Consider the following 21,222-nt stretch of genomic DNA (forward strand, 5'->3'; position numbering starts at 1 on the left):
ATACTCGCCATTTGGATGAGTGGCACCATCTGTTGTAAATGCCACAAATTACAAACGTTTTCTTTTAACATTCAGCGAACACTTGCAATAAAATTGCATGCATTGATAAGAAAACAACCTTTTCAGTGAACATGTGCACTCGGACAAAATACAGTGTCGCAAAGCACGAGAACAGAGGTGTACAATAGGACTGTGGCATTAACCACCTTCCGGGTTCTTCCCGTGGCAGCCATGGGCCATGTGCTTAAAGTTTTCTCTTTATCCTTGACATATAGAACACGTACTGAAACTTGAGGACAGAAATTATGTGCAGTTTAAATAAATGAGTAAACTTCATTGTATTTCGCTCTGCTCTGAACTTTAGCTAGCGCTTCCTTAGCGGCACAACAGTCTGCGTCCATGTGAAGCGGTGGGCAGAATGCTTGCTGCTTCGTTTGCAGTGGCAAGTTCTGTCATTTTGGCGGGGCAACTTCCGTGGACAGTTATCAAAGGACCATATGGTACAAGGTAGAATATCGCTCAAGTTATTAAATGACAAGTTAATAGTGCAAAAGAAAGAAGAGCCACGGGGAGAGAGAGAGACAAAAGAAAGAAGAGCCATGGGGAGAGAGAGAGAACAGAGAGGACAGGCGCTGTATACGGGCTAACCTAAAGGTTGGAGGACAGGCCAAGAAGTCCTGCACATGCGCCAAGGTTTAGCAATGGGAAAGCACGTGTGACGCACTTAAAAACCCCAGAACACCCTGCCTGGATGACGCCTATTTTATCATGCTTTGTAAATGCCTTTTGCCACTGAAAGAAGGTATAGGTGGTATGCACTGGCGCACAGCCTTGGTGGTGCGGTGCGCCGCTGCCGGCTGCCATGATTGAGGTGCATGTGGCAGACGAACTCCTGCTCCGCAACCATGTTTTCTTCGCATGTCGCATTCAGACTGCCATTTGGAATCCACGTGCATCGGAGGTTCGACCAGCAGTCGCTGGGCACGATAGCCACACTTAACTACGTCGTAAATGAACAGCACTTCAATTAGGCAGCTGTGCTTGTTAGCGCTGCTCGAGCCTGTTGAGGAAACAGGTGCAGCGACTGCAGCTGGTCGCAGGTATGGTTCCCCTCGATTCTGGGATAGAAGCTCGGATAGGGGTCAATGACAGCAGTGCTTCCGTGAAACCGGAGAGCCGCATGTAGTTCAGACGTATTTGCGTGGAAGAGATCAGTGACTAGGCACTACTCGATAGCTGCAGCACATCTGCGGTGCTCCTTGCATAAGTGTGGACTGCGTATCTACGCAGAGCCATTGATTTTTGAGCTCTGCCGCATATCTGACCTTGATATAATACTTAAGATTTTAATCTTTGGTTGTCCTGCAAAATTTTTGGACAATGTGCATCCTAAACAAGAGCAGGACTGCCACTGGAGTTTGCTTAAATGTGGAATGAAAGGATATGTGTGACCTCGTGGTTTCTTTGATCTTGAAATGAATTCTTGGGGCATGTGCTTCGTTTTTCGGTTTAGTCATAACCACCCAGGTGGCGTCTTTTTATCGTGGATGATGCAAAATCTGCATTTGCATCAGGGTGATACTGCAAGCTCGCGAGCTGGTGCGGCAGCCTGGATCCCTACCAGAACAGCATGCTGATTTTTGCCCCATGTGCTGTGTTGTCAGATGCCGACACGAAAAAGAAACACGACACTGACGAAACAGGGACTATTAAGTGTAGTCTCGTGTGGAATTTTGGCAACACGGCGCACAGTGCAAAAGTGAACAGCTGCCTAACCCAGTTTTCTGCCTTATGAACGGCCGTATTGACAATCTACGACCATGTACCTGTGTGAAAAAGAACAACTGCTCCAGAGTGGTAACAAGACTTTCCAAGTCCAGCCTTCTACATCCGGAGTGTGCAGAGGATTCTCACACAAGGTATAATCGGCGCCTTTTGTCCCCGATGTATCTGATGTGCTCATGCACCGCAGATGCGCCGCAGCTATCAAGTGGCTCCAGGTTACTCATCTCTTCCCTGCGAATGTGCCTGAACTACATGCGGCTCTCCAGTTTCACGGAAGCACTGTTGTCATTGACCACTATCCATGCTTCTATCCCAGAATCGAGGGGAACCAAACCCACGACAATCTTTCGTTGCTGTACCTCGCAGGGGCATCTGCACCATGTAGATATTGGTGAATTGCAACACCACAGGCTCCTGAGCATCCGCAGGGACATCCCCGCAATGGGATGATGGTGAGCAGTGGCTCACCACAGACCCGAGCACCAGTGCTTAGCCGTGCGTGGCATCGCCGTGTCCGGGGAAAAGGGGATCCTGGTGGTTGAGCTGATGCCGAGCGTTTGGACCATTAATTAAGGCCCCTCGGCAGAGTCAACACACCACTTTGGCCCCCGCTTTCTGTAGACGGCACCTCTGGCCTGACTAGACCAGGGGAAATCGGCAGTCACCTTTTCCTATCCTCCCCACTGTCTTTCACTTTCCTATTCCTTTCTCACAACTCTCCTGTCTCCTCCTCACTTCTTTGTTTTTTCCTTCTTTCATGGCAGCCAGGGTTAACTTTGTGTGGTGTTACTACCCTGAGTTGCCCCATACTTGTTTATAACAGTGGTGTATAGCTGGCTTGGGCAGGACTTGTTTTTAAGTTCCTGTCCGGTCCCCTAGTTGGGCTCTATGGTGGATGGCTGGCACCATGGCCGAAGAACACATATTTTTATGTCTACCTCCTTTCTTTCAGAAATGATCATCCTCTGAAAAGAGGGCGGACTGATGTGACCTCAAAATTTTTCAACAAAAAGAAACCAGCTTTTCCAAAGAAATATATTGTGCATAGTGAACAAAAAGAAAAACCTGTTAGGCTAATATTTCCGTTCATAGTTTCAAAAGTCCTCGCAGACTTCTTGGGCCCGAAATACAATATAACAAAATTGGCTAGTGGAGACCTCTTGCCATTTCTATCCTGGAAGGTTGACTCTAATGCATTTTTTGCTTTGCATTAGAGTAAAGTGCTCAGTAAAGCTAAAATCAAAGCGCAAAAACTTTGCAAAAAAATTAATCTGAAAAACCTAGCGGCGTCCATTGACAAAAGTAAAGGATCATGCTCGAAAATCTTCTTCACAGCAAAAATGCACAAGCTGGATTGCCCTCTTTGAGCAATAGTTACTGAAGGTGGAACATGGCAAAAATCTGTAGCATTATTCCTGCAGAACAAACTGAAACTTTACCCAGTGATGATCCATACCAGGTAAAAAGTTCCTGCCAGGTCGTCGAGTTCCTACAAGAGAATCCAGAAAAGTGCTTCTTGGCATGCTTTAATGACTTAAAGAATCTATATTAATCCCTTCCCCAAAGGAAGCTGCTATCTTGTGTACAAAAGTGCATTGACTGTTACGGCGTGGTAGCATTCCAGAATGCTGCAGGTATCAGTGATAACAACTTCCTTGAGCTCCTGAATTTTTATCTCAGCTCGACGTTTTCTGCCTGGAATGATTTGGTTTTCCTTCAAACAAATGGCGTATATATAGGGTCATGCATTGCTCCGCTCATCAGTGACATTTATCTCGTGCACCATGACAGGATTCTTGAAGGAAAGCTAGTTGGCACCAATGTGGTTTGTGTTTTTAGATTTGTTGATGACTTTTTAGTTTTTATGACTTGTACAGCTGTTGACGCCGAGGCTTCTGTCTCGAATGTCTTAGCAATTTTTTCCAAGTGTCTTGACGCGCTTGTATTGGTGCTTGAAATGCCTTCTGAAGGAACAGTAAGGTTTTTAGATACCTCCATGCGTTTTTCTGATTGCTGGAGGTGCGAACCAAGAAGACAGAAGCCTCTCACGCCATTTTCTTCTGCTCATTCAAAACTTGTCAAATGTGCAAGTGCAAAATTATGTTTTCAAATGCCTTGGAAAAATCGTGCAGTCTTACATTGCAACAGAGCCTTCAGTGTCAGGTGGAGCACCTTGTGGCTGCAGGATACCCAAGCCATGCTCTGATCGCTGTTTCAGAAACTTTGCTACGAGATATCCTGAACTCAGCCCGCAGGGGAGAGACAGAGCAGCAAACAGAAAGAAAAAGAAAGGTCGTGGTTATACCGTACTTACACAGGATTTCTCATAATCTCAAGAGGGTGGATTCACGCGCCAATGTGAGCGTTGTTTTTTCAGCGCCAGCTAAGCTCTTGATGCTTTGCTGCATTGTAAACGCAAGCAACAATGGCAAGATGGGCTGTGCAAAGAAGCTCCAAAAGAGATTTGTTCCATGCGCCAGTGATGTTGTCTACAGGATTCCGCTAACATGTGGCAAGCACTAAACGGGACAGACTGGCAGATGCCTCAATGACGGCTACGGGAGCACAACAACGTGAGCGACAGTATGGCTGGTCATAACCATAAAACAAAAGAAAAGTTAACATTTAAAGAAGCAAGAAGGCGCTATGCAATTTCACAGAGCGCTTTTTCTTTCATGCCTCATACAAACTTTGCTGATGTGGTATGTGGGTGCAGCGCGCCACACCGGTCTTTGACATTTGCCTAGCTCACAACCAGTGAGGCTGAGACAGGGTCATCCGTGCCCCTGACAGATGCAGCGAGAGCTGCTATGCCACCCTGAAAAAAGGGCCCGCTGGCCACCAAGCCTGCAGCCTGCAAGGCTTCCCATTCAGGAGAAGCCCACAACCTCTCTGCCCACGGGCTCTCTGCAGAACTTCAGCGCGCCTCCAGTGAGGTGATGGGCACAAGTTAGAGCTCGCCTCTGCCACAGCGGCGGGGTGGAGCTCTCTTGAACGAAAAAAGAAAAAGCTCCAATAACGGGCCCCAAACAAAGAGGGACCTAAGGTTCTGAGTACCTCCCTTCAAAATAACTATGGCGTTCCTTATTCACTGGAACTGCTGTGGAGTATTTAAAAACTAGGGTGATGCAACAGATCCCTTAAATTCTCTGTCTCCTGTAGTAGTGTGTCTGCAGGAGACCAACTTGGGACTTTTGCATAAAAATATTTTTAAAAAGTGTAAAGTCTTTTGCTGTGACTGTGAGCAGGCGAGTAGGCTCACTTGTGGCATTGCCATCATAGTCCAGAACGGTGTCGCAACCCACGAAATCAAGCTCCAAATGAAATACAAAGCAGTCACAGTCACTGTGCTTACTTTTAAAACAATTGCCATATGCTCAGTATATCTTCAACCACAACTCACAGTAACACTCTACGACTTAGAAGTACTTTTTAATCAGTTACCAGAGCCATATCTGGTAGTAGGCAATTTTAATGCCCACTCTGTGTTTTGGGGAAGTGAACAGACTAAAATCTTCTAAAACACCACCTCTAGTGTCAGTCTGTGCAGCAACGTTCGCCTGTTCAATACAGGTAAACCCACATATTGCTCTTCATCTTCAGGAAAAATGAGCTGCATAGATTTGTCTTTTAGCTCTCCATCCGTTTTCATCGATTTTTAGTGGGATGTTCTTGACAACCTATACGGAAGTGATCACCTTCCTGTGGTGATTAACTTTTAATCACCGCCATTTCATCATTCCAACTACTAAACCATGCCATTGGAAGCTGCACTTAGCGGACTGGCCGCTCTTTCGAGAAAAGGCCAGTCTGGTAAAAGTGTTTTTGGATAATCTTAGTTTTGACAAAATAAATGAAATTTTTACAACATGTATCATTGCGGCTGCACATCTAGCTATTTCATAGTCATCAGGAGTAGTACAATGAAATAACAAGCTTTGGTACACACAAGAATCTAGAGAAGCAAAAAAGATAAAAAACAAAGCCTGGGGAATTTTTCGGAGATACCCCATGCATGAAAACATCATACATTTTAAAAAGGCGAGGGCAAAAGCACGACACATCCGTCACAATGCTGAAAAAACTTCCTGGAAAAACTATGTGTCTTCTATAAATAGTTCAGTTACATCCAAAGAAATGGGAGAACAAGTCCACGAACTTTATGGCAGCTTGTCTCCTTTAACAGTTTTTTCTAACAGCTCCGGATATACAAACAAGTGTAGAGGAACAAGCAGACATCTTAGGTGAACATTTCTCAAACATTACCAGTTATTCACACTACACAGAAGCATTCTTTAAATATAAAAATGCAACGGAGAGTCATAGACTTCCAACAACTGGTTGCATAAATGAACCATACAATAGTTTAATTACAGTCCAGGAAATAAACAAAGTGCTCTTAACCGTAAAGAAGACTGTACCTGGCCCTGTTAATATGCATTACGAAATGCTGGCACATCTTTCCCAACCGTCTGTGGAAGCACTTTTGCAATTTTTTTTACCAAAATATGGGTACTCGGAAAACTACCGGAATCCTGGAAGAAAGCACTTACTGTACCATTCCTGAAACATGGTAAGCAACCAACATCCCCCAGTAGTTACAGGCCAATAGCCCTTACCGGCTGCCTCGCCAAATGTTTCGCAGGTGTCCTGAATATAAGACTAACCCTTTTCCTTGAATCCTGCGAACTTCTTGACATCCTTCAGTGCGGTTTTAAAAAAGCATGTTCAACAACAGTCCATATAGTGTGCCTTGAAAATAATGTCTGAGAAGCTTTTATGCACAAACAGCACTGTCTTGCAGTCTTTTTCGACCTCGAGAAGGCATACGACACGTCTTCAAATAGTCTGCACATCCTCAAACCTAGTAACATGCGAGAGACAGATACAGTTGACAATGAATAAACTAATGAAATGGGCTTATCGGAACGGTTTTCAGTTTTCTACACATAAAACAGTGGCCATTCTTTTCTCGCTCAAACGAGGCCTACATGCTGACCCATTCATACAGCTGAACGAAACTCAGCTACCCTTAAAAAATGACCACAAATTTCTAGGCATAACCTTTGGCAAAAAACTCACTTTCCTGCTTGACATAAACGCACTGAAAAACAAAGCCTCCTGATCCCTTAACATACTCAAAGCACTGTTACGAAAACATTGAGGTGTCAACAGGACATGTCTTTTACAAATTTACCACTCTGTAGTCTGCTGTACCCTTGATTATGGAAGTATAGTGTATGGATCAGCAAGACCATCGTACCTTAAACGACTAGATCCAGTACATATGTTAGGTTTGCGTCTTTCCACTGGTGCTTACAGGATGTCGCCCATAAACTGTGTTTATGTAGATTGCAAGCAACAAACAGATTGAATTTTTTAGATTTCTCAAAAGCATTTGACAGAATTGCACATAGCCGGCTGTTTACAAAATTATCTACCCTTTCCCTTGATTCCCTCGCATTATCTTGGCTTTGAAACTTTCTCTCATTACGTCAGCAATTCACAGTTGTCAACGGCTCTTCCTCACCCCTATGTGACGTAACCTCAGGCTTACCACAGGGAAGCGTACTTGGACCCTTACTTTTTCTAATCTACATTAACCTTCCCACTAAAATTTCATCCCGCTTACGTCTTTTTGCAGATGACTGTGTTGTTTACCGTCAGATCACTTCTGAGACTGACCACCTGACCCTTCAAAATGATCTTGACACTATTGTTGATTGGTGTAAAAACTGGCACATGATTCTTAACCCTAACAAATGTAACTTAATGACTTTTAGCCGCAAAGCATGCTATTTCTAACTTCATATACTCTATAAATAATACCTTCCTATCAAGGGTTATGTTGTACAAATACCTTGGAATTCAGTTTACACCAAATCTTTCATGGTCTCATATTTCTACAGTCTGCAACAAGGCATCGAGGATGTTCGGTTTCATAGGCCGGAACCTTCGTAACTCACCTAGCTTAGTTCGGAAACTAGCATATTTTACATTTGTTTGCCCACAGTTAGAATTCATCTCACCTATATGGTCTGCCCATCAAAAATATCTCGTAGAAATGCTTGAGTCCATTCAAAGCAGAGCTGCCCGGTACATTTTTAGCAATTATAGTCCCCTCACAAGTGTCTCCCAGCATAAAAACTTCTATGTATCTATATATACATTTATTGCCCTCGTAATGTTCGAAATGTACCGCAATTTCATTTGCTCTTAACGGTTTTTTCTGATTTACCACTGTTTCTGTTGCCCCTGGTTACCTTTTTTTCATATGTTCGTGTTTTGCTCTTTTTTTCTTTCTGTTTTCGTGTTTGATGTTATTTTAACTCCATTTTGTATCAATTTCGTGTTCCTTTCGTGTATTTACCTTGTACCACATCCGTTGTGCCGTTATTATGGTTTTTCCGCATATTCCTTTTTCGATATGCCCCCCTCACCCAATACTCTTCGGGGCCTGTGAGGTACAAGTACATAAAAATTAATAAACCAACGAACTGTCACTTACAGACAGAAGAACCATGCTCACATGTTCGTACCTTTTGAAAATCCGTTCATTGCAGGAGCATATATGTTACCCTATTGCTACAAAGTGCCTATCTAGAACACTGTTCAACAACAAACCGCTAGCTATCAAGCCACTCCTCCTACGTTTTGAAGAGATGTGCCATAACCCCGGCATACTACATACATTATCTGGCATTGCTCAAAGACGAGATTCACTGCGTCCATGGTACAATTTTTCTGGAATCTGTGATTTCACTCTTACACAGTTCCATAAAGAACAAACTACACAGCAACTTATAATACAAGAATTTCTTGCACTTGAGGAAAAATACAGTACTTTAACAGCTTTTTATACAGATGGCTCAAAAACAGATGTTTACGTAGGAAGTGAAGTGTTGCAAGGGAATTCGGAGAAAACAGTATGACTTCCGCAGTGTCATCCTTCTTCACTGCAGAATGTTACGCAGTCTGTACAGTCATAGAAAAAATAGTAATCGAGAACTTCACAAACAATAATATTTACAGAGGCCACTTAAGTGTACTTAGAGCTCTTCACTCTAGGAACGCAGTCACCCCTCTTCTTGGTGACATGATACACAACATAGTAACGGCCACAGCTTGTGGACAAATAATAAAACTCTGCTGGGTCCCATGTCATGTCGGAGTAAAAGGCAATGAGAGAGCAGACTTGTGTGCTGCTCCAGCTTGTGGTAAGGAAACAAAAAAGTGAATACACCCTTTAAGGATTCATAAGATTGGTACAACAGAAATTAAGAAAAAAAATGGCAGTCGGCTTGGAACGGCGAAGTGAATAAACTACACTTGGTAAGGCCAGTTTTAGGTGAATGGAAGTCGTGAGCACCAGGAACGTTTCAAGGAAGTGATTCTCTGCCGTCTCCAAAGAGGCTGCACACACCTTATGCACAACTTCCTGCTAACAAAACAAAACAGACCTGTTTGCAGAGAATGCGTAAATGAACTTATGGTTGACCACATTATATTCTCTTGTGTGAAACTGGAAAAACTAAGAAAGAGTACTCACAAGGAAAACAGTGGAAACTTCATGAAGGACGCAGAAAGGGGAGACGAGACACAGGCGCTGCATCCCCTTTCTGCGTCCTTCGTGAAGTTTGCGCTGTTTTCGTTGTGATGGAAAACCAACTAGCTCGTGATGTGTACTTTACTCAATTTTATAATGAATGCATTCCTTTTCACACAACTCTGCTTTTAGATAATGCCATTGTTAACATGCCTTCTCTCTTTAGCCTTTTAAAAGAGACGCTCTTGAAAAACTAAATTTTGATCCACTGTTTCACTTTATTAGATACACCTCAGCCACTTTCTCATTCCTGAGAAGAAGGCTGAGGGTTTTATTTTACTGGTTGGGAGCCTCAAGATCCTTGCCCAGCCAAGGATAGCCGCTGAGGCTACCTGACCTTCTTTAAGGCTTAGCCGTTTCTAAATTTTTTTTCTTTGTTATTACTAGGTAGTACAATCTTTTTAGGCCATCTACACCACCGATGATTTATTACATTTCTAAAAATCTTATAGAAAACTTATTCTATATATATTTTGAGCTTGGCGCATGATGGGCTTAGCTGCCTATGTGCCATAAAACCCAACACCCAACCTTTCGTCGCTGTGCCTGTTTCCTCGACAGGCTCGAGCAGTGCTAACAAGCGCAGCTGCCCAGTCAAAGTCCCAGTCAAAAAAAGCCACTGGGTTCAATTGAGATTTCCAATTGGACCCAAATGGATCCAGTTGGATCCAAATGGATCCAATTGGAAGCCATATGGACCCAATTGGACTCAGGAAAACCAATTCAGGAATCCAACTGGTTTCCCTAATTCCAATTGGACAGTCCAATTGGTTTTTGAATTTCCATTTGGACTCGGGAATCCAACTGGGGAGTCCAGTTGGTTTCAGAACTTCCAATTGGACTCGGCAGTCCAATTGGGGAGTCCAAGTGGTTTCTGAACTTTCAACTGGACTCGAATCCCATTGGGGAGTCCAATTGGTTTCCCTCATTCCAACTGATCAGTCTGATTTGGTCTCTCAGCTTCCAATTGGGGTCCAGTTTGCTCTGCCATTTCAACTGAATTATCCAACTGGTTCCCGGGACTCCATTGGCTTCATCATTTTTGGTTGGACTGCCCAGTTGGTCCCCTAGCTGTGTTCCAAACTAATGGTCAAATCGTGTAACGGCAGAGTTGGTTGTTCTATTACCAAGTGGCTAGTCCACTAGCCAGGTCTGCTAGCCTTGCTCCAACTGAACAGTCCATAGCATATTGCAAGTGAGCCAGTAGGAGGGTCCAACTTGGTGCTCCAGTTGGTTAAAGATGCAGGATTGGAAAATTTCCAATTGGAAAAAACCAATTGGAAGCCAATGATTGCCTTGATTTGGATCAGAATATTGCTCTCTAGGAACGAAAAACTGGGAAGTAATGAGGTCTTAGTAAAAAGATAGCTGCTTTATCTACTGCATTAATTTAATCATTTGAACTATCACTACCAGCAAGAATCAATGAAATGACTTTGCTCAACGGACAAGTGCCACTAGCAGTGCCTCATGAATGGGTTATATAAGTTGGAGCGAAAGTATGTTCTGTGGATATATATTTGTGGTCCTTCTGTGTGATATTGCAGGCTTGTTTGTCTTGACTTCCCTGAATGCTTGGAATTATCACAACTTCAGTTCCCATGTAAAAATGTTAGCACTAAATGCTCAGCATCTCCTAAACTCCTGGGAGTAATTCACTTGGTTCTACACCATTCGAATCAAACTGCAACTGAATGTGAAATCAATTGACTCGTTAGTTTTAACCAAAACACATGTGCTGATGACGTAGGCCGAGAAAGGTCCACTGGATCAGACCAAATTAGGTCTTTCAATTGGGGTAAACCACTTGGTGCCTGCTCAATTGGAACTGACCATTTGGTGTTGGCCAATTGGAGTGGTCCAAATGGTATTTTCTAATTGGTATTCCCAATGGTGTCCAAAACACGTTTGGAAATATCCAATTGGTTCGAGTTGGTAATTTCCAATTGGAACCCAGTGGTTTTTTTCGACTGGGGTGGCAATCGTTTATGACATAGTTTCATGTGGCTATCGCGCCCGGCGACTACAGGCCGAATCTCCGATTCACACGGATTCCAAGCGGGAGTGCGACACGCGAAGAAAGCATGCTTGCAGAGCAGGAGTTCGTCTGCTACGTGCACTTAATCATGGCGGCTGTCCTTGGCGGCGTTAAAACCCCTTGATAGACGGCATTGCACCGCAGCGCCATTGCGCGGCGGTGTCTCTGATGTAGGCGGAGCCCAGATTTTGCGAAAAAAATCCAGCTTTTTTTTATTTGCGTGAATCTTGGCTTACATTTACGATATTAGACAGTTTTAGTATAGCGTTTGCGTTTTTTGCGTACGCAACACGCAAGATGTTTGCGTACGCTAAATTAAAAGCGCGAACAACACCTTTAGGTGAGCGTTTGCGGACCGTTCCGCAATAGGCGCTAAGTAGACATACCACATCCAGGTTCAGCCCCGTTTGGGTAAGTACCTAGCGCCACCACACGTCGAAAAAAAAAATGAGGTCGTTTTGAGAAGTGCTAAAAATGGCCGTTGCCATGACGACAGTGTACACAACCTGTCGTTAGGCTTACGGGCTTGAAAACAGACTGCTATCTCAAGAGTACCGGCAAGTTATCGCACATAACATTGCGTCCCAGTTAAACGACAGAAAGCGGAAGCGAATACCACCATTTATTGCTTGTTGAGCGCCGAATAACTCAATGACGAGGTATTTTAGAACCGAAGCGGGCAAACAGGGCGCCGCCATGTTTCCACAAGCCCCGCAAAGACGCTACGCTATTTCCAGAAAATTGCGTGCGTACGCTAAACGCTAAGCTTCTTTTGGCGTTCTGCGCATGCGCATTCTACATGCGCTATTTTATTGCGTACGCAAAGGTTTTGCGTACGCTATACTAAAACTGTCTATTGGCTGCACTGTTTTATGTGATGCTTATTCTGATAGCTTTTGAGAGAATGTAGCTCATCTACCATCTGCAGTATTATTTTGCCATTTATTAACGGAGGTTTGGTCTAGAGGGAGTTTTTTCTTTGAGCGTGGCGCGTGATTGGCGGGCTGCATGACCTGGTCTGTGTGAAAAGCGCTCGGACTGCGCTTTTGTTGCTGCGGACTGGCTGGTTGGCCCAATTTCTGCGAACTAAGCTTACCAGCAGCGTCGCCATGGCTTGCCCACTATACAGGTCAGCCAACTACTGCTGGCATCTGGTACCGCGTCTCCGTTGTGACGACCCAAAAGAGGCATAGATTCACAATTCCTTGTTCGTTGTTCGCAATCACGCCGTGCCGTAGGGGTGGGGGACTCGATCGGAAGCCTCGCCCCCGGAGCGTCTCTCGTCTTAACCCTGTGTAGAACGAAGCGCACTACGGCCGCCTCCAGTTGCTTATGACGTGCCGAAACGCCGTTTTGGAGCGCATGGGTCACTACAGCTTGTTCGAGGGCACCTCTCTCTCAAGTTTCAGGTTGCGCCGGGCAAAACGCCGTAGTGTGTCGCGTAGCTGCTTCTGTGGGCCTCTTCTGCGCCAGGCTGCAACGATGTCTTTCGGCTTTCGAACGAACCGGATGCATCTCGATCACGTTTGCCCCAGGGGGGACATAGGGTGCCTTGATGTCCACTTGCCTCCGCTTCATACCACCACGCGCCGCCGTTTCCCCTCGCAGCGGCATGTTGGGCCCGACGCGCCGACCGCGTACTGCGCGCTATGCGTGTGGCGTGGTTCGTATCGCGTGTTGTGTAAATCAGAGAAAATCAAAAAAGAATTCTCTGGGCCTAACCGTACTTTTGTTCGGGCTCAAATTTCGCCCAGAGGTTGCATTTGGTGGTCAGTTTTGTTTTATACTACATTTAGATGCGGTACTTGCCTGAATCGGTCAGAATTATCTGGAAATCCCCATCGTCTGTGGCGACGGAGAACCAAAACCGGAAGGCTTCGCAGCAGTTGTACCCGTGGTGCCATCTCACACCCACCGGAGACACCCAGATGTGCTAAGTTGGTGAGCAAATTATCTTTGCTTCGTGCTCTCTGCTGCGAAGCAGTGCAAGACATCACCGAAAATGCGGTCGTACAGTGATCAAGAGAAGGCCATGCCCGTGACTTGGCTACGCGAGTCCAACTCCTCCCCCGCCACCACCAGCCGCCCACCCCGGTAGTTACCCTGTAGAGGGCTCGTTTCTCCGGTGGGTGCGAGATGGCGCCATGGGTGCTGCGAAGCCTTTCGGTTTTGGTTCTCCGTCGCCGCAGATGATGGGGATTTCCAAATAATTCTAACCGAATCAGGCAAGTACCCCATCTAAATGCAGTATAAAACAAAACTGATCATCAAATGCAACCTCCGTGCGAAATTTGAACCCGGACAAATGTGCAGTTAGGCCGAGAGAATTTCTTTCGATTTTCTCTGATTTATGCAACAGTCGGTATGCTGTTTCTTAGCCGCTGAAATCGTTCGACCGAACTGCAAATAGGCAGCACCGTGTGTATTATGCTCGGTGCAATCGCTGACTACACGGCAGTGGAAAAATTATGACAGACTGCTGTGTTCCCCCCAGTCAAAAAAAGAAACCATTGGAACCAATTGGATTTCCAATGGTTCCAAATGGTTTGAATTGGACTAGTTGGGTTTCCAACTGGTACCAATTGGAATGGTGTTCCAACTGGATGATCCTGATGGACTATCCATTTGGACCAGTTGGGTTTCCAATTGGTGGGCCCGATTGGTCTTACCCATTGCATCCAATTGGACCTCCTAACTGCACCCAATTTCTCCAATGAATGTTTGCATATTTGACAAACAAGGTAGAACTAATATGGTTCTTATAATAAGAGCTATCAGCAGCCTGACCTACTAAATTGTATTCATCATCTACACCACCACTGCAGCTGAAATTAAATAACTGTGCTCAGTGGGCAAGCGCCACTGACCCCAGCATGAGAGGCTCATAAATTGGGTATATAAGCTGGAGCAGAAGTATGTTCTTTGAGCTAATAATTGAGCTAATATATGCTACTAGTGCCTGAATGTGCAGTGTTGCTTGTGTGTGATGTATGTGTGCCTGTTGGCTTTGATTTCCATAGAAACATGTTAATTTCAATTCCTTAAAAAAATGTTGATTGGCACTAGGCACAGCATCTCCTTGCAGTCCTCATAAATCAGCTTTCCTTTTGCATATTATGTGGTAAGTTGTAGAAATATTTAACCCAGATCCTAGAGCACATTATTCACAAACATTTAGCTACCTCTCTTAATGAACATAACATATTTTGTGAATATTTTCTGGGTGAAATAACTGCCTGGCCTAATGGGTCCAGTTGGCTAGTCCAGTAGGGTCCAGTTGGTTGGGTGGCTAAAAACACAACTGGAACCAATTGGTTCCAATCGGGAAATCCAATTGGAACGAATGGGAATGTCCAATTAGTTCCATTTGGTGTGTCTAATTGTTTCCAGTGGTTTTTTTGACTGAGCCTAGCCACTGGCTGCACTGAAAAAGTGCAGCGGTTATTGAGTCTTCCTTGATAGGGATAACAGACTATATCATGGTTGCTGAATTTCATAGAATTTTGCTGCTTTTGTTGTTGTGAATGTAAGGGCTGTTCACAAGGCCCTAAGTTATTTGGGCATGCAAGCAGCATGTAGGATGACCTTGCCGAATGTAATATATTTTTTGTAGTTAACACCCACTTTTTCAACATTCTCTGGGGTGCCTTTGTCTTAATACGGCACCTTATGGGGAAAATTTAATTTAGTAATGGTGGATTTTCCTTCCATGCGGTCCATTGCCTCACTGCTCTGGAGTGAAAAGCTCAGGACACGTCTGAAACCAAATGGTCATATTTTCTGAACTGCCTCCCTTAGTGGCTTGTACCACAGTAAAATAATGCAGGTTGTTGCGTTTCCTTCTGGGTGTTGTTCACTGCACATAGATTGATGATGTAATGCGACGATGTCGTCCTAATTTTTAATGGGAAAGCAGCTTTATTCGAGGCCAAATTTAACGAAATAATTAATTTTTTTTCTTTCAAAATATAAAAAATCATAAAACGACTAATTCACAAAGAGACCTCACAAAATCCTCTGTCTCTGATAGATACTTCTTTTGAAGCCCATTGTCCCTGCTAGGCTAAACTAACAAACAGGAGTCGGAGCAACACAGGCTACCTTACTCGCTTCCGCGGAACTGTCTGGTCCAGTTGCCAAGAGACGCTGGCTTGCTGACTCAATTGATTGTCATTGGAGAGGGCAATAAATCTCTCATTAAGGTATGGGTCTGGGTTAGTTAGAAAACCACATTTCAGGTAAAGCGCGCAGAAAGACATGGGCTAGTGAACACGACAGAGAGGCACTCATCCCCGAAGCGAACCTGAACGTACTGCACAAGCAATAGTAGACGGAGCAGTCGACACGGGTGCACGGGCATCCTTGCCGTGATGTCACATCGGCTGGCCATGAGAGGGCACCACTCAAACTTCTCGGGGCTAATTTCGCTTTGCTTGCGACAGCGCGCGCAGAAAAATGTGGCAATCGGAGGTGAAGCAAGACGGCTAGACCAAAAGTAAACTTCTAAGTATGCGAGGTAAGGTGTGCGGAACGCTTGCTTTCCATATCTATTTCTGCTGGGGATGGTGGAAAAAAATTGGAGAGAACACTTAAGCTCCATCCTAAGGGTATGATGCAATAGCGTAGTGGGTTAGGCTTTCTATTCTGAGCAATTAGGCACCTTTGAATGCATTTTTCATTTTTTTCTATTGTTTAAGGTATTTAATTGATCAATTACACACTATAAATTTTCTTAATGAGCATCATCAAGTTTTGGCTTTTCATTCCGAGCATTTTGACACCTTTGAACCCCCTTTTTCATTTTTTAATTTCTTTTATTCACAAATTAATGAATTACAATTATTTCATTAACTCATCATTGCCTGTCACACACCAATCAGTCATCAATCCCTGGAATCACAAATTATCATGATACGATGTTTTTATGCAGCTCTATTATAGATAGGTCTCTGGCTTGAATCCCTGCTGTGAGCCAGGCTCTAACTTAACTAGAGAAACACTGAATCTTATAACAGCATCCGGAACATTCTGCGGCAAATGGTTGGCATGAGATGATTTTTTTTACGCAGCCCCTGATTATTTCCGACACGTGGCGACTGCACCGACGGCTTTTTGACTGAGCGGTTTTATACGCTGTCGCATAATAATGCACAACTTAACTTTGCATCCTCATAACTACTCAAATTAGCAGCCATAAAAGGTGCCTTCTCGCACTTGGTTTCAAGGCAAAAGAGATGCTGTTTAATGGCAATTTTTGGCAAATACGCAGCTGCAGCTGAAAATAAGTAATCCTGATTATTAACAAGGTAATATAAAAGTAGGGTGTCCGGGTCAGGAGATTGTACTAGAATATGCTACGTACATTATAAGAATGCTATTACAGAGGAACGCAGTGCAGGAGAAATGGGACAGAAGAGAACCAACACACATGAGCGCACCGACTGTCCACAAGGCGCCGACTTTCTTGGCAGATTAGCTGCAAAAGATGGTATACTTTAGAAGAACTAACTCTGATTCATGTTTAAACAATCTCTGGTACCACCCTCTCTCGCTAAAATACCAGATTTCCTGAATTCACTGCAGCAACTGCAGTTTTCTCTTCGAAGCGGCCTGCTGCCACATTGTACTCAATGCAACCGAACGGGAGAGTGGGACCCAACATGCCCCCGCCGAGAACGGTGTCTTCACCCTGATAGCTGCACTGGCCATCGAGGCACCCTAGGGGGACGTGTGGACATGCGCCATCTGGGGGTGATTCGCAATGGGTGGTTTGGAGGGTGTCAGTAACCTGGTGCCAGCCATAAAACGGCAGTCATGATCGTGCCTTGGTAAGGTGACCCTGCACAATGGGAGCATCTCCTGGCCATGACTAGTCCTATTGAACTTTAGTTGGGCATCTACTGGATTAGTTGTGCTTGGATATTTTTATCTTGTGCAGAGTGATGTCACTAGCAGAAGGAACTGGTGAGCATTGAAAGTGAGTTGTGCACATGTGATACAGGGCTCGTACTGTCAGGCATTTTCTACACATGGTTGGTAGTTTGTAGCTGGTGGTTGGTAGTTGGTTGGTTGGTGGTTGGTAGGGTGTACATTATTTTAAAGCTGGAACTGCATTATCCACTGTGGTGTTTTTGTGTAGGCTGGGGTTAAATTTTGTCATTTACCTCCTGCAGCGGCTCAGTGGTTTTGGCGGTTGACTGCTGATCCCAAAGTTGCAGGTTCCATCCCGGCTGTGGTGACCATATTTTGATGGAGGCGAAATACAAAAATGTCCATGTGTTGTGCGATATGATCTCACATTAAAAAACCCCAGGTAGTCTAAATTAATCCGGAGCCCTCTACTGCAGTGATGTGTTGCTTTAAGACGTTAAAGCCTATAATTTACAATTTGCTTTTCATCATTTCATTTATGTCTTGTGTACAAGTGTTTCAAGATTCCAGTTTTAAGTTTTTTTAGACGTCTACTATTGCAGTGGAGCGTTGTGCTGCACTGAATTTTTTATACATTTGTTGAGTTTGGTCTCACAAAGGCAATATCAGTGCGTATTGAGTCAATGCACATGAAATTCTTGTAAAGGCCATTTAAGTATTTACTATTTTGGAGTAAAAAAATCGGTGGTCATTGAGAAATGTTCTTCTTACAGGCGCCTCCTGGACTTGAGAAATTGGTAAGTTGCATTTAAAGAAAAATATGGACTTGGAGTGATCAAAGAAGTAAACCAAAGGGTAGATGCCAAAGTAAGTGCTATATCAATTGAATGTAGTTTAGAAAAAGCCACTCAAATACTACTGCTGTACAATGTACAAACCAAGGTGGCCGACTGAGGATAGGCAGCACGGCACACTTTATTTCAGAAGTGTGCGTTTTTTGCTGGAAAAGCTACCAAAAAACATTGTCTTGTTTACATGTGACAAAAGGCCGCTGCAGTGGCTCTGTGGTTGTGGCACTCGGCTGCTGACCCGAAAGACGTGGGTTCAATCCCGGCTGCGGCAGTCGAATTTTGATGGATGCAAAATGCTAGAGACCCGTGTACTGTGTGATGTCAGTGCATGTTAAAGAACCCCAGGTGGTTGAAATTTCCAGAGCCCTTCACTGCGGCGTCCCTAATAGCCTGAGTCACTTTGTGTTGTTAAACCCCATTAACCATAAACCAAACATCTGACAATGTTTGCTACAGAACTTTCATTTTGACTCTAGTATGAAAACTATTTGAACAAGTTAATGGGGTTTGTTTTATTTTATTTGCTTCAAATTTTCATATCCTATGTATTTTAGTGTTTACTGAATAGGATATCTGCTTGCAAGGGCCCTTTGAATGATAATTAAAAATTACGATGTGGTTCGATGGCAGTATGCTTAATGGACTGCCTTTATGATAAGGGTATAACACAGTCATCTTTGGTCACACAGCAGTGGCTAGAAAATTCAAAATGCTTGCAAAAGATGTGTTACTCTGGTTGATAGCATTCTGTCTTGTGTCATTCACGCAGACTTACTTGGGTTGCCACCACTGTGTTGGCTCAGTGGTTATGGTGCTCGGCTGTTGATCCAAAAGACGTGGTTTCGATACTGGCCTCCGCGGTCACACTTCAATGGAGGCAAAGTTCTAGAGGCCCCGTGTACTGTGTGATTTCAGTGCGTGTTAAGGAACCCCGGGTGGTCAAAAATTGTCAGAAGCCCTGCTCTATGTCGTTTCTCATAGCCTGAGTCGCTTTGGGATGTTAAGCCCCTGTAAAACTAAACCAATGCAGTTATTTGGGTTGCTGGTTGAAATTACCGTTTGGCTTGAAATGTCATGGAGGTGGGTATAACAGCACATTAAACTTTCTTCCCTAGCAATTAGATTGTGGATTTGACATGTGGGCGCATTTTGGCAGAGACATTTAGTGTGGTGCTCAATATGGAGAAGGTAGATGGTTGAAGTTTGAACCCTGCTTGCAGTTCAGACCCGGTGACACCTGGCAGTGCTGCTGCTTCAGCCATCATTCATACACCCCTGAACCGGCCATATTTTCTAGTAGTAGAAGAGCTGCTTCTTTCATTATGGCCACTACTCAATGATTACTGGTAAGTGGTATTTTGCATCCTATGCTTAAGGGACGCCAAGATGGTGGACCTTTGTTGACTTGCTTCTGAGCTCATATCTCAGGCATACTTATGTGGTGTCTGAAATAGCCTGGAGGGGCTGTAATATCTTGATAGTCATGCTCTGGAAATCATTGCATACAGTCTGGCTGCTTTGGCCCGGGTGGTGGGCCTTCTTTTAAGTGCATTTGTGGAAAGTCACTGCACCAACAAATGGAGGGCCCAAGATGAAACCACTGACGGCAAAATGCATGGGTGCATGGTGCAGCAGAACAGCCAATGTGCCTATGGCAAGCACTCCACTGGTGACTTTGGGACGTGTATTGCAGCTGTTGATATGCTCTTGTCTACACTTTGCAACTTTTCAACACAGAGAAAATAACTGGAAAAAAAAGCTGTAATTATGAAGGATTTTGCTTCAGTGCACTGTATTCGTTTACAGCAGCATTATAATTTTATTCTTTGGGAGCATTTCGCGCAGCCCTTTCATGTACAGTCGTGGTCAAAAGTCCTAAGGCCACACCGTTCTCCTGCAGAGAAATGAATGTCCCTAGAAAGCTCTGTGTAGCAGATCATTCAAAACACAAGTCAAGCAGGAAGCTTCTCTACATCCAGAATAAACCTTCTGCTAGCTTTTGAAGGTCCTTCGGTCTTTAATAATGCCTTAATGGCTCTGTTATGGGGCTGAAGCGAAAAACCTTTGGCCTTAATACTTTTGACCGAGACTGTACTTCACTTCCTCGCATATCAAGTGCAAAGGTACACAGCAGAGAGGAGTTCATAGAACGGCAGCTAGAAAGTTCGTGTGGCAATAGGCAATCATAAGCCACCATGTGCCAGTCAATGCGTAAGTTTTGTATGCCCTGTTTTTGAGAAGATGAAGTGCTGTTAAGCTATGTAGGCATCTTAATGTAGCTTCTCATTTGGTCCATGTAACCACTCAGTGCATTCAAGCTACATCGCAACGTGATACCAACTATCGTCTTGTCGCCTTGCTATCTGTGGATGATTGAAAGTCAACAAATTGACTGTCTTACATGTTTTCTGTATTATGAAGTCAGTTCTCAAGTTCAGTCTTGACTTTGCGAAAACTTCGTTTAAAAGGAAATCCCGCTGTGAAAACTGCTACTGTTGGAGAAAATTTGTTGCATTATTATACACGGTTAGTTGACTGGGAAATGAGTGTTTTGTTGTAGTGTAATTATTCTGCGGCGATTTTGTAGCAGCCAAGTTCAAATGTATCTGCTGATAAAATACATTAAATTAGCAAATTAGTTTGACTGTGATGTTAGATCAATGATCCTTTTGTTCACTGCATTTATTTGCTGCACAGAACCAGTCATCAGATATTAAGTCCAATTCACTCAAAATAATTCTGTTGCAAAGCGATAGAAAATTTCTTTGAAATGTACGAGGATGGAATAAGCAGAGCCTTTTTAATGCAGTTGATGTCGAGACAAAGGCATCATTATGAATAATTGGAAGTTTGAATTAAATGAGTGTCAAATAATTGCTCTACTAAACTATCAAACTTTGTGGGAGTTCTGACTGATAACAGATGAAATCTCGTGAACCGCAACACATGTACATTAAAATACCTCAGTGATAAGTCTCGAGACTGCTACTTTCAAAGGAAAACTACAATGAAAGTTTTCACCCCATAAAGCCTTTTTTTTTCTAGTTCTATGTCAAGGGGGAGGGAGGCCT

At 43.9% G+C, this 21,222-nt stretch overlaps 1 protein-coding gene across 5 annotated transcripts in view; it reads left to right on the top strand.

Moving 5' to 3' along the window:
• LOC149357321 (uncharacterized) overlaps positions 1-21,222 on the top strand; it is an 82,955-nt gene that overhangs the window by 36,288 nt on the left and 25,445 nt on the right. For 3 of the 5 annotated variants that reach the window (XM_089584544.1, XM_089584540.1, XM_089584541.1), the window contains 2 exons: positions 18,074-18,097; positions 19,372-19,497. In XM_089584544.1, the coding sequence (XP_089440670.1) occupies positions 18,074-18,097; positions 19,372-19,497 (150 nt within the window). Of the gene's footprint in view, positions 1-18,073; positions 18,168-19,371; positions 19,498-21,222 lie in introns of those variants that run through there. The other 2 variants (XM_089584543.1, XM_089584542.1) reach the window with 2 other exon arrangements.

Source organism: Amblyomma mixtum, chromosome 3, assembly GCF_055824585.1.
Source record: "Amblyomma mixtum isolate Tamu chromosome 3, ASM5582458v1, whole genome shotgun sequence".
Classification (NCBI taxonomy): Eukaryota; Metazoa; Arthropoda; class Arachnida; order Ixodida; family Ixodidae; genus Amblyomma; species Amblyomma mixtum.